A 19,491-nucleotide genomic window follows, 5' to 3' on the forward strand; every position below is an offset into this window, starting at 1 on the left:
AGATACCTACCTAATACCTATGTATTTATTATACTAATCATATGTAGAACAGAATCAACTTAAAAAAACAACCTAAGAATGACCAAGAAACTTGCCTGGTGCTATCTTTAATTCCAAATATCGTTCAACTTTACACTTAAGATTTTACGCAAATATATTCACTATATAGCACCATGTAGAATATATTCAATATATAAATATAACACGAGAGTAAAATAGGTTGATAAATATTTAGTTATACATAACCGGTTGCGTCCATCCTGACATGATAATACCTCTTACCACTCCACCCAGGATAACAGTCGTACCGTACCTAATAACTATAATAAGTAGTTTAACCTATTTTCTAATATAATATGTGAGTATCCGCCAGCACACACCATAGCGAAATAATTTACTTACGTTATCCTGGATGGATCCATATGGTAAGTGGTGTCAGGATGGATTCAACCGCGACACTGGACATGCTCACATTTCGCTAGGTATATCTATAGCAGCATTATTCATAAGTGTGAAGGATATTTCACTTTATATAAATAAACAGTACTTCTTTTTCAGAGTTTCACAGTCCCACCCACCAGCAACAACTGCCCAGAGGACAATACCAGTCAGGATGCACCTGAACAACCCTGCGCTGTACGATTGACAATGGAACGGACAACTCAAACTGAGACCCGAGTGCCGCGGTGGAGGCAACTGCTATACTGTTTAGCTGGAGACGACCGATACAGACGACAGAGGCAAGTCGAAGCTGGTGAGATAATCTATCTAAAATATTTAAAAAACCATTACATATATGTTTAATAATTGTTGGGGTTTCTAAACAACCCTTTCGTTCTTGGAAAGCAGGCGTCCTCATAATTCATATTGAATTATATAATCCATAATCCTTCCTATAACATAAAATTATATTCATCAATACATTCATTAATATATTTTTATATCCAATGATATAAAATATATCAATATGCATTTTGTCGTCTATTATTTTTACGGTAAATGATACGGTTTAACGTAGTTTTAGTAATGAAAATATTATAATTACTATGATTACTACCATAATATTTATTCGTCGTCCTTTTTAATAAAAGTAAAACAACTTCACATTTTTTCTCCAATATCACACGTAATCGCATTCCATCTCACACCATAATGTTACTAACATTCTATTTTTCATACAAATAGAGATTATTTCTTTATTTTATTTATGTTATTTTTCAGGAAACCGTGGTCACATAAACAGCGTGTCACACATTGATAGAGCTGCACGTGTCATGTTTCCAGCTTCATTTGCACTCCTGAATCTTTTCTACTGGATGGTATACGCTTTCTCCAACGACGATTTTGCCTGGAGCGACAACCCTATAAACACCCTCTCGCATTGAAAGTCATTTGAGTAAATATATTATACTTCGTTTCGACAAATAAGTACTAGTTAATTATTTTGTTGAATATATTAGATATTAATACGGGTATATTACTGTTATCAAATAATTTTACCTATAAATGTAACGTTTAGTTAAATCAGAGATTACATAATTGGTTAAATATAACTGTATGTACAATATAGGTGGTACGAGGTAAGTGTGTACTTATTGTTATTGTTTAGAAATATACCTCATATATATGGATATTATTTATTATTTAATAAATTATGAATATGTTGGATTATATCTATTTATTTTCCTTATAATAACAGGCTCATATCCCAGAAGCTATAAAAAATGTAATTAATAATAAAATAATCTCAGGGCAATTCACACAGCGCCATCTAGACCCAAGTTAATCCAGCTAAAGCTTCTGGTATGGGTGTTAGATAACTGTTACAAATACATAGACATCGTCAATACATACATGTTATACCCAAAAACTCACATAGTAATTAAATAGTATTGCAATTTAAATTAAGGACAAGGAAATATAAAATTAAACGAACAATCAGGTAAGACATTTTATATTTTCACAGTTGAAGTTATCAAGAACTAAAGCGAGGAAAAGTCGTTTGAGCGAGTAACATTAAATTACCAGTATATGAACAGGATGAATGTAGGTATATAAAACAGGAAGTATACAAGATGGCAGCCTCGGTTAACATTTTTATCATGGCTCATATTGATCCCAAAGCACACGATTATACAACGTATGAAACTAACTGACGGTAATTGACCCTTAAACCAATAATAATAAGGTTCAATACATATATCTATTACATTTACTTAATACTTAATTAGGAATGGATACACACACGACACATGCAAAGCTACCTGAATATTAAAAATTTTGCCGCCATATGTTATGCACTTTTATTAGGTATTACTGTCTTTCTGTGTATCTAGATTAAATTTATTCTGTCCAACATAATTCCTTGCAGAAAACATAAACGCCGAGAAACATTTAATTTCAATAGAAAATTCGTATTATATAAATTTTAAAATACTTAAAGTAGTTTTTTAAACTGTAAGATTTTTAAGTAGTGACAGCTCGATTTTTATAAAAGCTATCTCTCCATTACCTACGGCCTGCAGAATAAATATATTCGTAGATATATATAAACACAAAAAGACAGAGACACCTAAATCTAATATATAGTAAGAAAAACAACATCTACTTATAATATTACTAGTACCATTACAGTAAGCATTCGCAAAATTCATAGAAAAACACGTGTGCTTTGGTATAACTAATGAATTAAAGTAACAAAGGAGTCAAAACGTGTCATATTCTAATCATACCTTCAGGCTGTACCACAAGGATACAACAGATACAAATAGGAAGTAAAAAAATATATGATTAATTTAATAGGTATTCTAGAAAATATACTTGTACACAGAAATCCTACATAGGTTTATAAAAGATAGTTTTGAAATCTACTGAGGCACGAGTTGTGATTTTTGTAACACATATAAAGAAAATATTTAATTAGTACGCGGAGTCACAAATATAATATTCTTCGTTGCATTTGATACTTTTTACTTAAAAACAATGATAATTATATATTTATATATGTATACTTTATTAATTAGACAGATTGATGCTTATATTATTCGCGTTGTAGGATGGACTCTAGTCTAAAGTCCAAGAAGGCGCGGCGGCGGCCGAAACGTAAAAGCATATTTCCCGAGTGATGTACCTATCCAAAAAAATCAATTAAGCAATATAGTTTCTTACATATTAACATTTATTGTATCCTCGTATAATGGCACCACATTAAATAAACCTGAATATTGATGTCATATCACTAGGATAAGTAAAGTTGTATATTAAATAGAATTTCCGTACGCTATTACAGTTATCTGAGTCTGGTCTATTTGTAAAGACCTGATAATATAAAATAGTTCCCTTATAATAATATGTACCTATGATCAATGACGTATATTCTGTCTATTTGTCGCAGGTTTTTACCTTAGAAATCATTTGACATATAAACTTAAAATTTAAGCATATCATCATGACATACTTACGATACATTAATTTACCAGACACTAAAAAAATTCGACCATCTTACGTTTTGAAATTTGAAAATTCTTACATTGAATTACAAATTTTAATTGAATTATCGCATTTCATAATAGTTGATTTCAATGGTCAAACTTATTTTACAGCCGTGAAAAATTGTAAATATATTATAATTTTTTATTAATCTCTTTCTTTTTATCTATCCCCTATATCTGTTTTATATCTATAATTCGTATTAGGTATTTTTTTATACCCACATTTCTCGTATTTTATGGTACCTACATAGCCCTTTATGTACAATATGGACTCGTACAACGTTTTTTTTTTTTAAATATAATTCAGTCTACCAATTCGTTACATAAATAAAATTTTAATCACGAAAATTTAAATTTCATTAAGTTTCTTAAACTCAATAATTGATCCTGACGACATTATTGACAAAATTAAATAATTGGAACTCTTTTTTAATAATACCTAGGTACATATTTGTACAGAGTTTGTATATTATCACAAGTATATAAGTAGCAAATATACAAAAGTAGTTGAAAGGCTATAAGAATCAATCGAAGTGAAGCGATAATATTCATGAAACTGAACATGTTATAAGACAATTATATTTATTTAAATCATTAAAAATAATTCCTTTAGGTATCTAATGTTTTTGTTAATATTTATTAGGAAATATGTTATTTTGCAACTATGTAAGTCGGTTGTATATCATTTAAGCAGAAGAAAGCAAGTGATACAGCATCAATATGCGACCCATAGCTGTTGGCCCATCTTGAAGAGCAGCTTTACAATATTTTATAGACTTTTTCCTTTATTTTAAAGATGGAGTGACACTAAAATGACAAAGAGTAAATATGAGAAATTACAGAAAACTATTTGTTTTATAAATATATATAAATAAAATTATATAGCTCTATAGCTATATAATTTTATTTCCACATTTACTCGTGTTTAGTCCCAACTTTATGTACGAAGTAGAAGGTTACCCTTCTACTTCGTACATAAAGTTGGGACGTACGTACGTACTTAAAATAAACAAGATTTATTTGCTTGGTGTAAGTTCACCTTTAAGATTGTCAATAATTATATTACGACTATCCACAACTTATCGTCTGTATTATATCTATAATTACTGTGGGAGTTTTATAAAATCCTTATTTAGTGGATGAATGTAATAAAATGTTGACATATTGGTTAGCAGAATTTAAGATAAATATTAATTGTTGTTACAACCTTCGAATTGATATTTTTTAGACGTTCAGGATCATGAATACCTACCGCGGGATTAGACTTATTACAACCTTTCCGTTACACGTCATATAATAAGAATTTATTTCACAAGAGATAAATTTCAGAGAGCTAGTTTATGCTTATGCAGTCATGTTCCTGTTTGGTCCAACATTCTGTAAAATACTAATTTATTATATTTTTGTTCATTTAAAAATTGCGTATCTCTTAAATTCATCATCTAAAAGTAGAAAATACACTTTTTTTATTGAAGGCATGTTTAAATACAAATGGAATGTATAGTATAAGGCTTTCATCATAAGTTTGAAGATCACCGCTAAATGTAAGTCAATAAATATCTTTTGGGAAAGTTTAAATTCACAGAATAATTTAGAATATACAGTTTGGACATAGAATAGTTAGTAAAAATAGTCAACTTTAGTCTAAATGCAAGACATACATCAATTGTTAGCTGCTACAACAAATAATAAAAAAAACAATTACAGGATATAACATTACCTATCTATTATTTATATGTAGTCAATTGGATTCATCCTAATTTTAAAAGGTCTTGGCAATTTATTCCATTGTTAGTATTACTCCTATTGTAAATAGATTGAATAGTAAGTTTTTAATAAATGTCAAGGAATGCTCAAAAATACTCTATTGAAAAAGTGACATCAGTACCAAGACCCTATTATTACCGTTATCAGGTGTCACTTTTTAAACTTATTATAATTAATATATATAAGTAAATATTATTATTATTATATAATATGAATTAAATACATGAGATATTGAAATATTGTCAATGAAGAATCGAGAATTAAAGTTACATTACAAATTAAAATATGTTTTTCTAGAGGAGCTTTGTGCATTAAATTCTAGAAGAAATCTAAATTTTATTATCATTTGATAAATATATTTTTTTTCTTTTAAACACCAAAGGCCTAGTTATATTTAAAATAGAATTATATTTTCATACATTGTTAAACTACGCACCTCTAATATGAACAACTGCAATTCAGTTTCACACGAACATTAAGGGTCTTAGTTTTCAAATATACAAATACAACACATTGTATGTATTATATAAATATTAAGTTCACTCTACTTACTACATACTATTAGTACCATTTATTTCGTTTAATATAATGGCATTCTAATACAATCAAATATAAAACAATATTTACTATCGCCCGATTTGGGTATTTTCTAGTATAATATTTTATTTACAAAACACAAATATTGTCTATTATAACAAAGTAGATATACCTACTCGAAACGAACAATATAAAACGGGGACGATCCATTGTTTAAATTTTCTATTATTATATTTCCTGTGAAGTATTAAGTAAACATAGTACTTCGCTCTCCTACTATTTGTAGATTAAATGATCTAATCTCTATGCACAAAGATCGTGGATATCCCATCTTTGTACAATAAAGAGGACCACCCCACGGAACATTTCTTTTGGGACTAGAATTCTGGTCACAGATTTTTCATTCTTTACCACTATAGGCAAGTATTTTTAGCACTTTATATATAATTATACAATAAATACAATCATATTTTAATAAAATACCATAATCACACACATAACACATACTGCATCTATGCAGAAACTTAAACTAAATAATAATAAATTACAGGACTCGAGAGTATTTCTGTGGCTTATACAGTTTTACATATATCACTGCACACAATAAATAAGGAATTCTCATATTTAAACATTATCAATATATAGAATATATTAATTAAATCACAGATTCTACGTTCAATATTATTTAAAAAATTTAACTAGGGTCCTTTTTGCATACTACAAGATATACATTCATGTTGTCTTTGCCTTTGACATAGACACTACCACGCGGCTCAAATTCGTACATATTGGACAGAACTGGTATACAGGCCGCTCCGACCTGAATTCGTTTAATCACACCAGTGGAATCCATTCTGGAAGCAATGTTGACAGCATCGCCCCATATATCATAATATAATTTAGTAGTTCCTATCACACCCGCTGTTACATCGCCAAAATTGTACCCGATTCTCAATATAAAATCGAATTCGAGAAGGTCCTGATTAAAATTATCTACCACTTTTTGCATCTCCAAAGCAAAGTCCATCAACTGATATAAATGTTCATTCGTATCGCGAGACGCATGTCTTAGATCAGGGTTAAGCCCGCTAGCAGCCATGAAAGTGCTACCTATAGTTTTAATTTTTTCGACGTGCTGAAATTCGGGCCTCTCTAGTAATTCATCAAAATCAGCTATCAACTCATTTAGTACCCTTAAATACTCCTTCCCTTTCAAATAAGATTCGTCATACATTTCGTTGAAATTAACTATACTGGCAAAGATAATACCTACATCTTTGTGATTTTCCGAATATTTAGCTGTATTTTTTAATTGATCAGCCACATGCCTAGGTATAATATTATGTAATAACCAATCGGCCTGGTTTCTCATGTTCTGAACTCTCTGCTTATCCCGATTAGCGACGACATTGCTATAGAAGCTTAACCTATAACTTATCTCGAACTCTCTGTTCAGAAACCACACTAACATTAACAGTAGTGCCACATCTATGTAAAGTTCTGTCAAATGCAACATGTGATACACTGCCTCCTCTGCACGGGTACCATTTACATTTTCTAATAAATCATTCACATTTGTTATATTATCTAGAAATTCTGACGTAAAATTATGAGCTAATAATTGCGGATTTATAATGTTACGATTTATAGTTTGAGTATTTGCTTCGCGACAACCGAGCAAAGCGAGAAAAAGGAATAGTGCAGCATACAACGTCACCAGTGTATTTTTCACGAGCCAGCACATTTGAGTAAAATTAACAAAATGTACAATACTTACGCATAAAAGGTAGACATAGAATGACTGTTCGCCTTTTAAAATCACCATTGTGGAATTTACGCAAGAGAAGTTTGTAAGAACAGCTAAAATTGGCAAACTAATTAGCAAACTGCCACACAAATGCCAAGGATACCAATTAGAGCACTTTCTAAATATTGTCACGAAACGTTTCATAGTACTTGTCATTTGAAGAGGATTTGTCTTAGTTTTCCATTTAAGATAGTGCCTATAAACACACAATGACATGGCTAAAACTTCGATCAGAACCAAGAACTCGAAGGAGATAATAGAATACCTCCATTCTCTGTACAATATAAATACGGAAGTTGTCACAGCTAAAAAAATAATGGCAGAAACTAAAATATCTAAAGCTGTGTTGAATCTTGAAGTTGTTAGGGTTGGTGGAAAGTCCTCACAGTCATCGCTTCTGTGCGCTTTGTCCCTATAATGTTTCTCCATATCACTCGCTTTGAAAAACAAAGTGAATCTATTTAGTGGGGGTTGTACAAAGTAATTGATTCCTGACCTCGCGTTGTCTTGCACGCAGCGAATCAACTGTAAATCAGATTGCTTCCGTAGTTTCTGTAGAGATTGTACTTGTTGCTCGTTGAGCGGCGGTGGCAGGCGACATCTCGATGAAATTTCATTGAGTGACGACTGACTGGAGGTGTAGTAGCCGGATACACGATGCGCCATCATATCAGCTTGAGAAGTAGCGATTGCGGCATGATTCAATGCAAAAATCTGAAATTAAAATAACATATTATTAAAATGATGACACTGTTAAAGAGTTTATTAAATGTACATTGAAGATCATAAAAAATAACAATTTTTTTTTCGAAAAAAAAAAAAATTTTTGAAATATAATATATATAAATAGGCTGTAATAGGCATAAGAATATAAAACATTATCAAAACTAAACTAAAACGACTATCTCCAAGAAAATAATTAATATTTCAACCTTTAGTCCATAGGAAAAATTCGTTCTCGAATATTATCACTGAATTCTGGGTTGTTATATCTTTTCTGTTACACTTCATATAAATATAATATATTATACACATGTATGTTTTTTAATACTTTAGCATTTATTATTTATGATCGGTCATAAATCACTACGACGGTGCTCAACTATCTGACCTGCTTAAACTAGTATTATCAAGTATAAAAGGAACTGTGTCTACCTACATTGTTTAATAGATAACATAAAATTTATTTACATATGTATACATTGGTAATAATTACCTACACTACAATACTTCCACTTTCTTAATAGTGGTGTACATAAAGTTGGTGGCCTACCTAATGATATATTATATTTTACAAAACATTACAAAATACATTTACGGCAGAGGACTAATCCAAATACTAAAACTGGGACGGCCGGTGGGGTGGAGGACGCTCCTCTTAAAACTAAAAACCAGTACAACTTCGATATATTAGTAATATCTCACTTTCTTTCAAACTGATAAGACAGCTACAAAGGATCAATCAACGCAATACGTAAAATGGGTTTTAAATAAAACGAAATGAATAAATTAGAAAATTAAATTTTTAAATAATTAGAAAATAATAATGTAATGTAACTACATATCATGCCTGCGTGCCCTGGAATTTCACAGCCTTTCACATTTGATCCCTCATCCGAAATATATCTTACAAAAAAAACAAAGGAGTGAGACAAAGGTCACCCACGCAGAAAACTTTATATAAAATCTGCCTGTAATGTAATACGTACGTTTTCTATGAAAGCGTATCTCACCTGCTGCTGTATACTAGACCGGCGACTAGTACTCCTAATGCCGGAGTCCTTCCTGCTGTTCACCGAGGGACAAAGACTAACGGCATCATCTTGAGGTCGCGGTTGCGCCGGTGGAAGAGGTAGATTCAATCGCCGGTCTTTAGGCCGAACCACTTCACCCTGTGCTGTAATTGTGGAGCTACGAGCGCGGCTTACAGGAACCTAGTAACATACACATATATAAATAAAGTGTTACCATATGTTCACCTAAATTTTGCCCATCACAATTTCAAGAAGAACTCCCAAAATTGGGGGACTCCCTTAATGGCATCACTATGTACACAAAAAAACATACATGCCGATTTTGGCGGCCGAGTTATTTAACTGCCTTAGTTTCCGATGCTCGCGGATACACGCAGATAAATATTTGTATTCATAAGTATGTATTTGTTTGTATTGGCCTGGGTTTTTGTATCGATATTATGAAATTTAATGTTTATTAAATAAATTATGTATTTCTATTTTGTGTGTTCATCGGTTATGAATTATTATGGATATTTATATCGTGTGCAACTTGTACCTAATTAATAAATATTACCAAATTAATAGTTTATATAGGTATATTTACCAATATACCGATACAAAACCAAATTAATCCATAGAGGTAGGTTCGCCCTCTACAACGTTGGAGTGTTTAGTGAGTATTATGTTCACGTACATTTTGCCCCCCGATCGATCCCCCGACCCAATCAAACTATCAAAATTACGTCGAGGAACTGATACAAAGTGCAAACCCCTAATGGTGCTCTTAGACTAAAGGCATATCTGTCAGAGTTAGCCTTCAGCCGCTCCATAAGACTCTCTGCAGGTTTGGAGTGCGTGCTGCACTAACTCCACTCCAAACCCGCGGAGAACTTTATCGTTCAGTAAAGCTCTAAAGGCCCGTGGCCCGTGGCTAATGCTATTGCATTAGAATAGTTCGAAAAAAAAATATGTGCTTATTAGGACCTCCACACATTTCAGATTCAGCCCGTGCCGATATCGCTATTCGATTGGCGCATTAGTCACTACGGCTCGTCATCTTTGGGAAACTGAACCAGATAATGTGAGCACAGGTTTAGTATTACGTTCACCATAATGTCAGCAGTTGACAATGCCTCGTGACTATTCTATCTGGTATTCTATTACAACTGTAAAGGAATTTCAAACTTAAAGTACTAATAACATGTGACTCTCATTACCTCTATATTATTAGATCTTCCATATTGGGACCTATAACTGCTACTTCTTGCAAATGGAGACATATTACTTCGTGATTGACTCAGATACGATCGTATATCGATAATTTCCTTTTCAAACGATACCATATCTCGACTCGGATGTACGTTTAGCTTACTACTACTCTGTACAGGTCTAGTACACTTATTGTCTTGAGATTCTATCACTATGGGCACTTGCTGATAACCGTTATTTGACTGTAGGCCAGCACCGTCAGACTCCAAGAGATGTAGAGCTTTCTCGTTCAATTCTTTCTTTATCTCATGCAAAGGTGTATCCGAATGTTTTCGCAGAAACCTGGGTACTTTCCAGTTTTTTAATTTATTTGTATATTTTCCGTAACTTCCTGTAATAAAATATAAGTAATAAGTGAGGATACTGAATTTATAAAAATAGATTATGAATATGTTTAACACAGATTATTACGTAATTCAAAATTTCTATAGAATCTATTAAAACATATATAAAATAAGTTAGCCTTGTTGTCCAGTGGTTTAGTACACTGACTTATACCATAAGGTCATGAATATCAATCTGGCCGACACCAGAACCGAAACCTTGTGCAATAATTTATTTTTTGGACTCACTATTCGGTGATGGAAACACCGATAAGAAACGCAATTACTCCTAAGCTCCAATAACTTCTCGACACTCTCGACATCGAAGGTTGATAATGCCTGACTACCCCACCTAGGATAGTCGTCAAAATGGTAGTATATTTACATCATTTATTATCTACAAAACTACCATTATGTAGTTGGAGCAGAGCGAAAAGTGTAAAGATGTCATACATTCTGTTTACCAAGTAATCATTTAACACATTGTTGCTGTTTGATCAATCGTTCATATGTATTTAGGAGTCGGTAGGTATTTCTGATAATTTCATTTTATAGGTACATTAAGTAGATATTTGGACGTTTTATTATAAACGACAACTATGTTATCACAGCAGGTCTACATACTAAGCCAATTACTATTTATATTCTGTTTTTCTTGATATGATAGGTATCCCTACTAATATTGTATAATTTGTCTGTCTGTTACACTGACTGTTCACCTGAATATTCATGAAAGACGTGAATATAGGTTGTATCATGAACATGGACATATATTTTATCCCAAAAAAAGACGAAATCTCGGGTTATACCAAGTATCTTATTAATATTATAAACGCGAAAGTGTGAGTATGGATAAATAGATGGATGGATGTGTGTTACTCTTTGCCGTAAAAACTACTAAAGGAATTTTGATGAAACTTTACAGTAATATAGCTTAAAGCATCTAGGCTATAAATTTTATGCGGGTGAAACCGCGGACACAACTATTTTAATATATAATCTTGTCGAAATAATAACATATACAACGGGGAATTACAAAAAGGTTATCTATATTATTTCTCTTATTTATTTTTTAGATCATAAATTATAATTAATGTGTTCAAACCGTAGTATCTCATAATTATAATACGAATATATCCTTATATATTTGTAATCAACTGTAGTTCGGCCTCAGACACATATATATGTATATTTAGAACGTTCTGCCAAAGTACTCTAAGTACAAGGTACAATAAGTGTATTTATATACAATTTTTATTATTAAATTATTATTTTTATATCATGGCTTTCATCTAAAGCTATAAAAAGTAAAAATAAAAATCTAAATACTATTAATATTATAATATTATGCAGGTGATTCTACATCTCGGTTGAATATCCTAATCTATACATACAATAGGACTAACTGATAGCTGTCCGTTCATTATTATTGATTCATTTACTTCAAGACAAGGAAGATATTGAGAAAATCTATTATCGGGGGACTTTATCAACGTAATATAATTCAAAACAATTGTTAGAATTTTCGTCTTTTGTCTGTGCAAGTAAATCTCACTATTGGCTTAACCGATTTTAAGAATTTGTGTTACCAAAATTTGAAATGGACCGCAAGACGCTTAAATAAAATTTTAGATTATCAATAAGAACTCTACTATATAACTTGACTTTTAAAGTGTTATCCATCACTCTTCTGACTAACAATTATGACACACACAATAGATATTAACTTCTTTTTTTAGCCTTTAAATATTTAAATTTCATGTATGTATGAAATTAATGAGTTGACAGATGCCCAATTTCCGATTCTCGATCTAATTGTACCTATGTCTTTAGATCCATGGATAATTTGGAACTAAGAACATCAATATTCTTACTGCTACTAGTTTTTCTAATGATCATTCATCACCTAATCACCGCACCGTCTTCATAGACTCATTACATAATGATAATATAACCATCAGACAAAAAACGTCGCTAATAAATTAATAATGTGATAATGACCCTATTCATCTTTATTATAATGCAGTCAAAACTGCGCATGATCTTTACTAGTAAGCAATGTGTTCATTTTACGTAACTCTGTCCTTGGCGATTTCCATAATGAGACACATAACTCTCCTACAGTTAATTATATTAAGTACCCACTTGTATTGTTGTCAGTAATATTGTAGTCATTGTTTAGTCCAAAAGGGTCAAGCATCACGTGATATAAAGTGTTTAGTGTTTGTGTTCTAGATCATATGAACGCGTTCAAACATTTCTATTTGTGTAATTTGTGATTGTTTCGATTAATAATGCGGTGATGTGGCGGGAGCATCACCTTTAGTGGCGAGGAGTCATTACATATCTTATCTACGACTTCTGCCTTCTGCCTCTGATAGCTAAGAGTTTTCCACAGTTCAATACATAATCAGCGTGGTCAAGTAAACAAACGAAACAGATATAGACTGTACATCGATCGACGCGCCAATCCTCTAACGTGTGCACAACATTAATTTTATGACCTCGTCGCCGGTTAATCTGGTTCACAGTTCAGTTCCTCGTTCCACAAAACGATCGTTATTTCTCAAATTAAGTACAGCCTAATAATAATAAAACTACGATTACTTAATTAATAAATTCATAAAATACGATATCATACACACAATATTATCCATAGGTAAAAACACTGATCTGGGCAAATACAATGTATAAGTTGTTATCACTTACCAACAGACGTCGGACTTTTAGAAGAGCTATCATTTCTGTCAATGTACCCCTTCTCGCGTTTCTCTTCTAACTCCGCCTCTGAATCCAATATGCTAGGCAGAGAACTAGCCTTAGCACGGAAATTGAATGGATTTGGTGACAAAAAGTTGTTAGAGTCTGCTCTTCGTGGACTATCTTTTCTTTCCCTCAAATGTAGTTCTCTTGAAGCATGAGGATTAGGGGAATTATTGAAGGAGAGGACTGATTGTGGAGAAGCTGCAGGAGATATAATGAGTCGTAAATTAACAGGATTGGAAGGTGTAAGGCAGTGGTCACAGTCATATGGAGAATACAGTTGCCGGCCTTCTATGAAGTATGTTTTATGACCTAAACAAAATTTTATGCATTAAACACATATCCAAATATCAAGAAGCACATAATTTAATATTAATTTCTAAATATAACTTACCAAACACTTCTTCGCCCTCTTCTAAAACATAACAACCTCCAAGGAACTTGCTTGTTTCCTCCGATATATGTACGCGCCCCGGTCTCCCAGTGGATTCCATTTTATTGGCAAAAGTTACATCATTGCTCCATACGTCAAATTTAAATCTGCGGGTACCCACAATACCGCACAGTACAGTGCCAGTATGAACGCCCACTCTCATATTAATTCCTTCACCTCGCTCTCTGTCAAATTCTTGTATAGCTTCTATCATTCCTGAAGTATTAACATGAAATTAACAATAGCAGTTAAATTATCTAAATGTACTATCTTACTACTATACCTTTTTGAGAGCGTTTTATTTAAAGAGTATAGTACAATATAGACCTTGTAGTTCCAAATGTCGTGAGTTCGAAAGTAGCGACATTAAAAAACACAATATAGTTTAAAACAAAACCCAAGTGAAATGAATACGTGAGACGGGTAAAAGTCCGCGCCCTGTCACATTGTTTTAAATTTATTCATCGAAATATGACAAATGTAGTATTCACCACGTCTACAGTAGACTTATCCAGAGGAATCTACTCCTCAGACTATAGTGAGTTCTATGGTCTGAGACTATCGTGAACTTAATTATATATTTTCGCGGCGAAGATTCAAACGGAGATGCTTAATTATTAGACTAATTATTATTCTGAACGAAACTAAAAAATATTGCAAAATACGATAGCCATGGTATGGATTATTATACAATTTTACTTACCTAATCCCATCTCAACACAGCAAGTAGCATGGTCGGGTCTAGGTTCAGGGCAACCAGATACACAGTAATAACAATCGCCTAAAGTTGATATTTTCTCACATCCATGCTTCTGACAGAGTTCATCAAATTTTTCAAATAAATCATTTAAAATATTCACTAGTTCCTCAGCGCCTTTGTTGCTGGACATCTTTGTGAAGCCAACAATGTCAGCAAATAAAATACTAACATTGTCCATTGAACTCATATTGAATGGTCTAAATAGAGATTTAATATCTGATGCGCCTGGATTTGAATTTCTAGGGTTTAGTGGATCATTGCTTTTTAAATTAGTATCCGATTCCAGTACTTGCTCTTCCATCAGCCAACTAGCAAGTTTCGGCGGCATGACTGAATGTATCATCTTCTCTTTTAATTGTTTTTCCATTTCTAGCTGCCTTCTTACCAACAAACTTTGCCCTACTTTCATAAATGTGCCACGCATTCTGACAAATGTCATAAGATAAATATGGACACCAATTATGTGCACACAGAGTTGAAGTAAAATTCTGACAAACATTCCAGGACTTTGCCATTGCTGTTCAGTCAAATGCAGGAATATATTTAAAACTTCAAACACAATAGAATATAAAAGTCCAATAATAACACAAGCATACAACGGCAATGGTGTCAGTGTATATATAATCAGAAGAATTTCAATACACATAGTGAAATGTCCCGACTGACTAATATCGGCAGCTTGAGTGGAATCTACTTCGAGCTGTGTGGTCAGAGTCACTAATGAGAGGCTTAGTGTACACAGAGCGAGTGCCATGACCAGGGATAGCTTAAATGTATACACCCTATAAATTTTTGTAAAAGTAACAAATAACATGACAGATGTTATCAAGAGGACCCCAGCAAACATTGAACATAGAAATGGCCATTTGACTGTTACGCCATTCAAGCCAAGGCCCACAAAGTAGACAAACCATGATATAGAAAATATCAAAATGTATAAAAGTGCAAATCTGAAAAGGAGAAAATAAAAACATCAAGTATGCAAATTTTCATAAAACAATGTAATAAATACAATCACATATATTCATGCAGTGTTCAGTACTAGGTAATAAAATATTAGAACTCACCTGAATCTCAATCTTATTTGCCTAAAGGAACTACTTCGGTATTGGCCTTCGAGTATCTCAGAATCAAATCTGGGGTTCCACCATGTTCCTGGTGCTGCCCGCTCAAAGGCAATAGGTATAGCAAGTCCACAACAATTGGTGGTGGAATTGTTATGCGCCAAATATGCCTGCACATGGGGTGCCAAGCGAATTTGAATGTCTTCACCTTCTGAACATTCCACATCCTGTCTGCCTTCAAACTGTTGTGATCCATCACTGCAGCTTACACATCCACTTGGTGCACTCATTGTTTAGAAAATATATTACATTCCATTTTAATAATATTGTTTCACCATTCTTGTTGTATTTGTTTACAATCTGTGTAATATACAAATATCTCTATATATAACTTATTAGCTTATAAAACTTGGCAGGGAAAAAGGTCATTACTTAATAGATTTTATCATATTCATACATACTCAGTAAAAGTCAAAATTTTTTATTCATACACTTTCAGCCACTTATGTAAGTAAAAACCTTATAATGACAATATGTGCCATAAAGTTTAGCTACTGTACTACAATTTTCTCAAATGAAGTACATTTGATATAAACTAACATGAAACTCGACTGGTATTTTTTATTCAGTACCAATTTAAAAATAATAGCATACCAATAGTTTGTATATATCTTGCATATTTAAAATATCAAAAATCCCTTGTCTGAACAACTAACACCATACAAGCTCATACTGCTAATAATGTTAAATTCAAAATATAAATGAGTTATATTTAATTATAAATAATTGCCTATACATATTATATAATAAATATCTGAGAGTCGACCCAGCCTCACCCTACTGTCTTAATTGTTTTTGTTTAATCACATTTTTCCAGACATGACACCTTGATAGATAAACTTGTCCAGCTAATGTTATCAAAGTAGGTACAACCTGTTATAAATTTAAATCTCTTATGTTTGCTACATTTAATTATCAAACATTACTTTACAGTATTTATGAATTTCAGATTGACATTCAGTTTTTAACTTACTACTTATATGAAGTCAAAAACTGTAGGTATTTTCAATAGATATATAGCAACAATTTGACATAACTGACACTATATTGTGCATATAATATCTAATATTATAACTTTTACCTAATAGTTAAGTATCTATGTTTATTATATATTTTTCATATGTTTATCACTGAAGATTTAGGGATTTTTGTATACCAGATTCTGGTTGTTACTTATTGCTATTATAATTGTATATCTATGTATATATATATATATATATATATATGTTATACATATGATCATTATAACAGCAGCTATCATTAATTAACTATTATAAAGGTCACTCTCAATTTGTGGTGAATGGGTGGTTTATATAAACTGAAATAAAACTGTTTTATTGAAATAAATGTTTTTGTTTATTCTTTACAAAATACAAAATTCTATTATTACATTATATTTAAATTAAATTGACCTAAGAGATAATTCTTCAAGTAATGTGTATGTGACATTCATAATGATAACCAATATAAATTCAACTAAACACTAAATACAAAAAAATATGTATGTAATAAAAGAATATTTAATTAACAACTAATGATCAAATTGAATTAATTTTAAATTTTGCTTGTGGTTTTTTCATTTATTTTTCTATGGAATACATTTTAGTACGACAGCGTATAATCAGTAATTATTTTGTATTTATTTATCATGCGAATTGTGTAAAATAAAACTAAGTACAAAAATAGTATACAATCAATTAGTAATGCCAAAAATATAATATTTTACCTACCTTATAAAGTAGTAATCCACTACTCCCAAGGCTTATAACTTCACTTACAAATTATTAAATCATATTTTGTCATTTATGTAACGAACACGATATAACAGTTAGTTCTCTGTTTAGACGTACAAATATTTGATAATGCATCTCTGAACTATGATAAAAGAATAATTAATAAATGTATCATAAAAAATTACAGAGAAAACACAGAGACAGAACATAAATACAGAAACATTACAAGAACAGAAAATGACAGACAGTCAGGTATACATACAAATACTAATTGTCAAAAAATATTTGACTTTGACTCGTATCGACGGTAATTGTACCACAGAATCACAATTGCCTTCCACAAGATAATCTGTACTCTGATTGGTTGATGCAGTTGATGATTGTCTGATGGTTTTAAAATAAGAACGGTATCGTTATAATAAATTGTAGTGTCATCTATTTATTTCATTTTAGGTCGACATCCATGTAGGAGAGGATGAAAAAAAATCCTATGGAATTTGCTACTGGCTGATTTGACTTCATTATAATCCTAGAATCCTCCACAGATCATATATATCTAAGGCGAGTGTAACAAACCATAATCACCCATTTAAAAGTATAACTATAATAACCAGCCAAAATCCAGATACCTTCTGTTACAAGATATCTACAGTATCTAAATAAATTTAGTAACTACAATTACTAAAACTATAGCACCTATAGCTATTATATACTCCAGTAATTTCAAAAATTAAGTAATAAATTACCAACACCGTACTTCGTATTAAGCAAAGTACTAAGTATACGTCATTCGTAACCGGCAGTGGAGTAGAACTGTGTCGGGCAACCTCCGCGATGGCTAATGACCGTCGTTTGTCTTTATGGATAAATTTGTGTAGAACAGCAAAATAAATTGGTAAATTTGTCACGATAGGCAAACTGAACTCATACTCATCATTGTCCATCGGTACCGTTCCAATGTATAACAACTGTAAGTGCAGGCGGTGCACTATTCAACAATCATCAATAAAAACCCCCTCTCTTGTAAATTTTAAAGAGTTAAATCTTTATTTCAATAAAAGTTAAACCAAATTTTAAAGTTGACTAGTTTGCGTATTAAGAAAATATGAATTGGAGAGATGGCGGTAGTTTCAAATAACGAAACGTCGACATTTAAGAGTACACAAAACCAGTTATCGATTTTTTTACTTCTGAATTAGAAATCGTACACTGTAATCTTACATTTTAGCAATAGGTCTTGTTTATATATTTATTTTTGTTTATAAATACCTATAATCAAGAATATTCATTCGTAACTGCAGGTATCTGGATAGTTTGCTATTGAAGGGATTTTATTCAGGTTTATTTTTGTAGTACTCGTTTTTTTCCTCACTTAATTGCTCACCGTCGAAATCTTCTAACACGAATTTTTCAACTGTCTTAGAAATTTTTGATCGGGAGGAAATTGGTCACTTTGCTCTGTTCTTAGCTTACGATCCAGCGGAGGAAGAGTCAGGCAAGAAAAAAAATCTAACTCATATTAACAGCCAGTACCTGGTTCCTTGTCAACTGTTTACTGGGATCTACTTCATTCTTATTTATATATGCATTAACAATCCTTACTAATATTGTAAAGGCGAAAGTAGCTCTACCTGTCTATCCATCTGTGTATGTCCGAATTTTGTACACAGATAGTCTAGACCCTGAGAAAGGACTTTTTAATGCCTATATCCAACAAAGGGTGTAAGGGGTTGAAAACGGAGATAAAA

General features: G+C 31.9%; 2 protein-coding genes across 2 annotated transcripts in view; one reads left to right on the forward strand and one right to left on the reverse strand.

Annotated features, from left to right (window-relative positions):
* Window positions 1-1,575, forward strand: part of LOC131853385 (gamma-aminobutyric acid receptor alpha-like) — a 41,831-nt gene extending 40,256 nt beyond the window's left edge. Inside the window, exons 10-11 of the mRNA XM_059204253.1 lie at window positions 559-754; window positions 1,222-1,575. Coding sequence (XP_059060236.1) covers window positions 559-754; window positions 1,222-1,385 — 360 coding nt within the window. The 3' untranslated portion in view covers window positions 1,386-1,575. The remainder of the gene's footprint in view (window positions 1-558; window positions 755-1,221) is intronic.
* A 4,038-nt stretch (window positions 1,576-5,613) lies between these two features.
* LOC131853384 (adenylate cyclase type 9) lies at window positions 5,614-17,770 on the reverse strand. Its single transcript, XM_059204252.1, has 8 exons — window positions 17,741-17,770; window positions 15,954-16,310; window positions 14,830-15,836; window positions 14,088-14,342; window positions 13,640-14,005; window positions 10,556-10,938; window positions 9,336-9,536; window positions 5,614-8,316 (listed from the first exon to the last, which is right to left on the reverse strand). Exons 2-8 carry the CDS (start codon window positions 16,238-16,240, stop codon window positions 6,490-6,492), a joined length of 4,326 nt encoding a protein of 1,441 aa, XP_059060235.1. The 5' UTR covers window positions 16,241-16,310; window positions 17,741-17,770; the 3' UTR covers window positions 5,614-6,489.
* Between the last annotated feature and the right edge of the window lie 1,721 nt (window positions 17,771-19,491).

This window comes from Achroia grisella, unplaced genomic scaffold (genome assembly GCF_030625045.1).
Source record: "Achroia grisella isolate CSIRO2021 unplaced genomic scaffold, CSIRO_AGI_Agris_v1 utg900, whole genome shotgun sequence".
Classification (NCBI taxonomy): domain Eukaryota; kingdom Metazoa; phylum Arthropoda; class Insecta; order Lepidoptera; family Pyralidae; genus Achroia; species Achroia grisella.

Coding starts and splice junctions, on each gene's coding strand:
- LOC131853384 (XM_059204252.1), bottom strand. CDS start 16,240: ATGAGTGCACCAAGTGGATGTGTAAGCTGCAGTGATGGATCACAACAG. Junction 15,837..15,953: donor CAAATAAGATTGAGATTCAG/GTGAGTTCTAAT, acceptor TCTCCTTTTCAG/ATTTGCACTTTTATACATTT. Junction 14,006..14,087: donor AGAGGGCGAAGAAGTGTTTG/GTAAGTTATATT, acceptor AATTTTGTTTAG/GTCATAAAACATACTTCATA.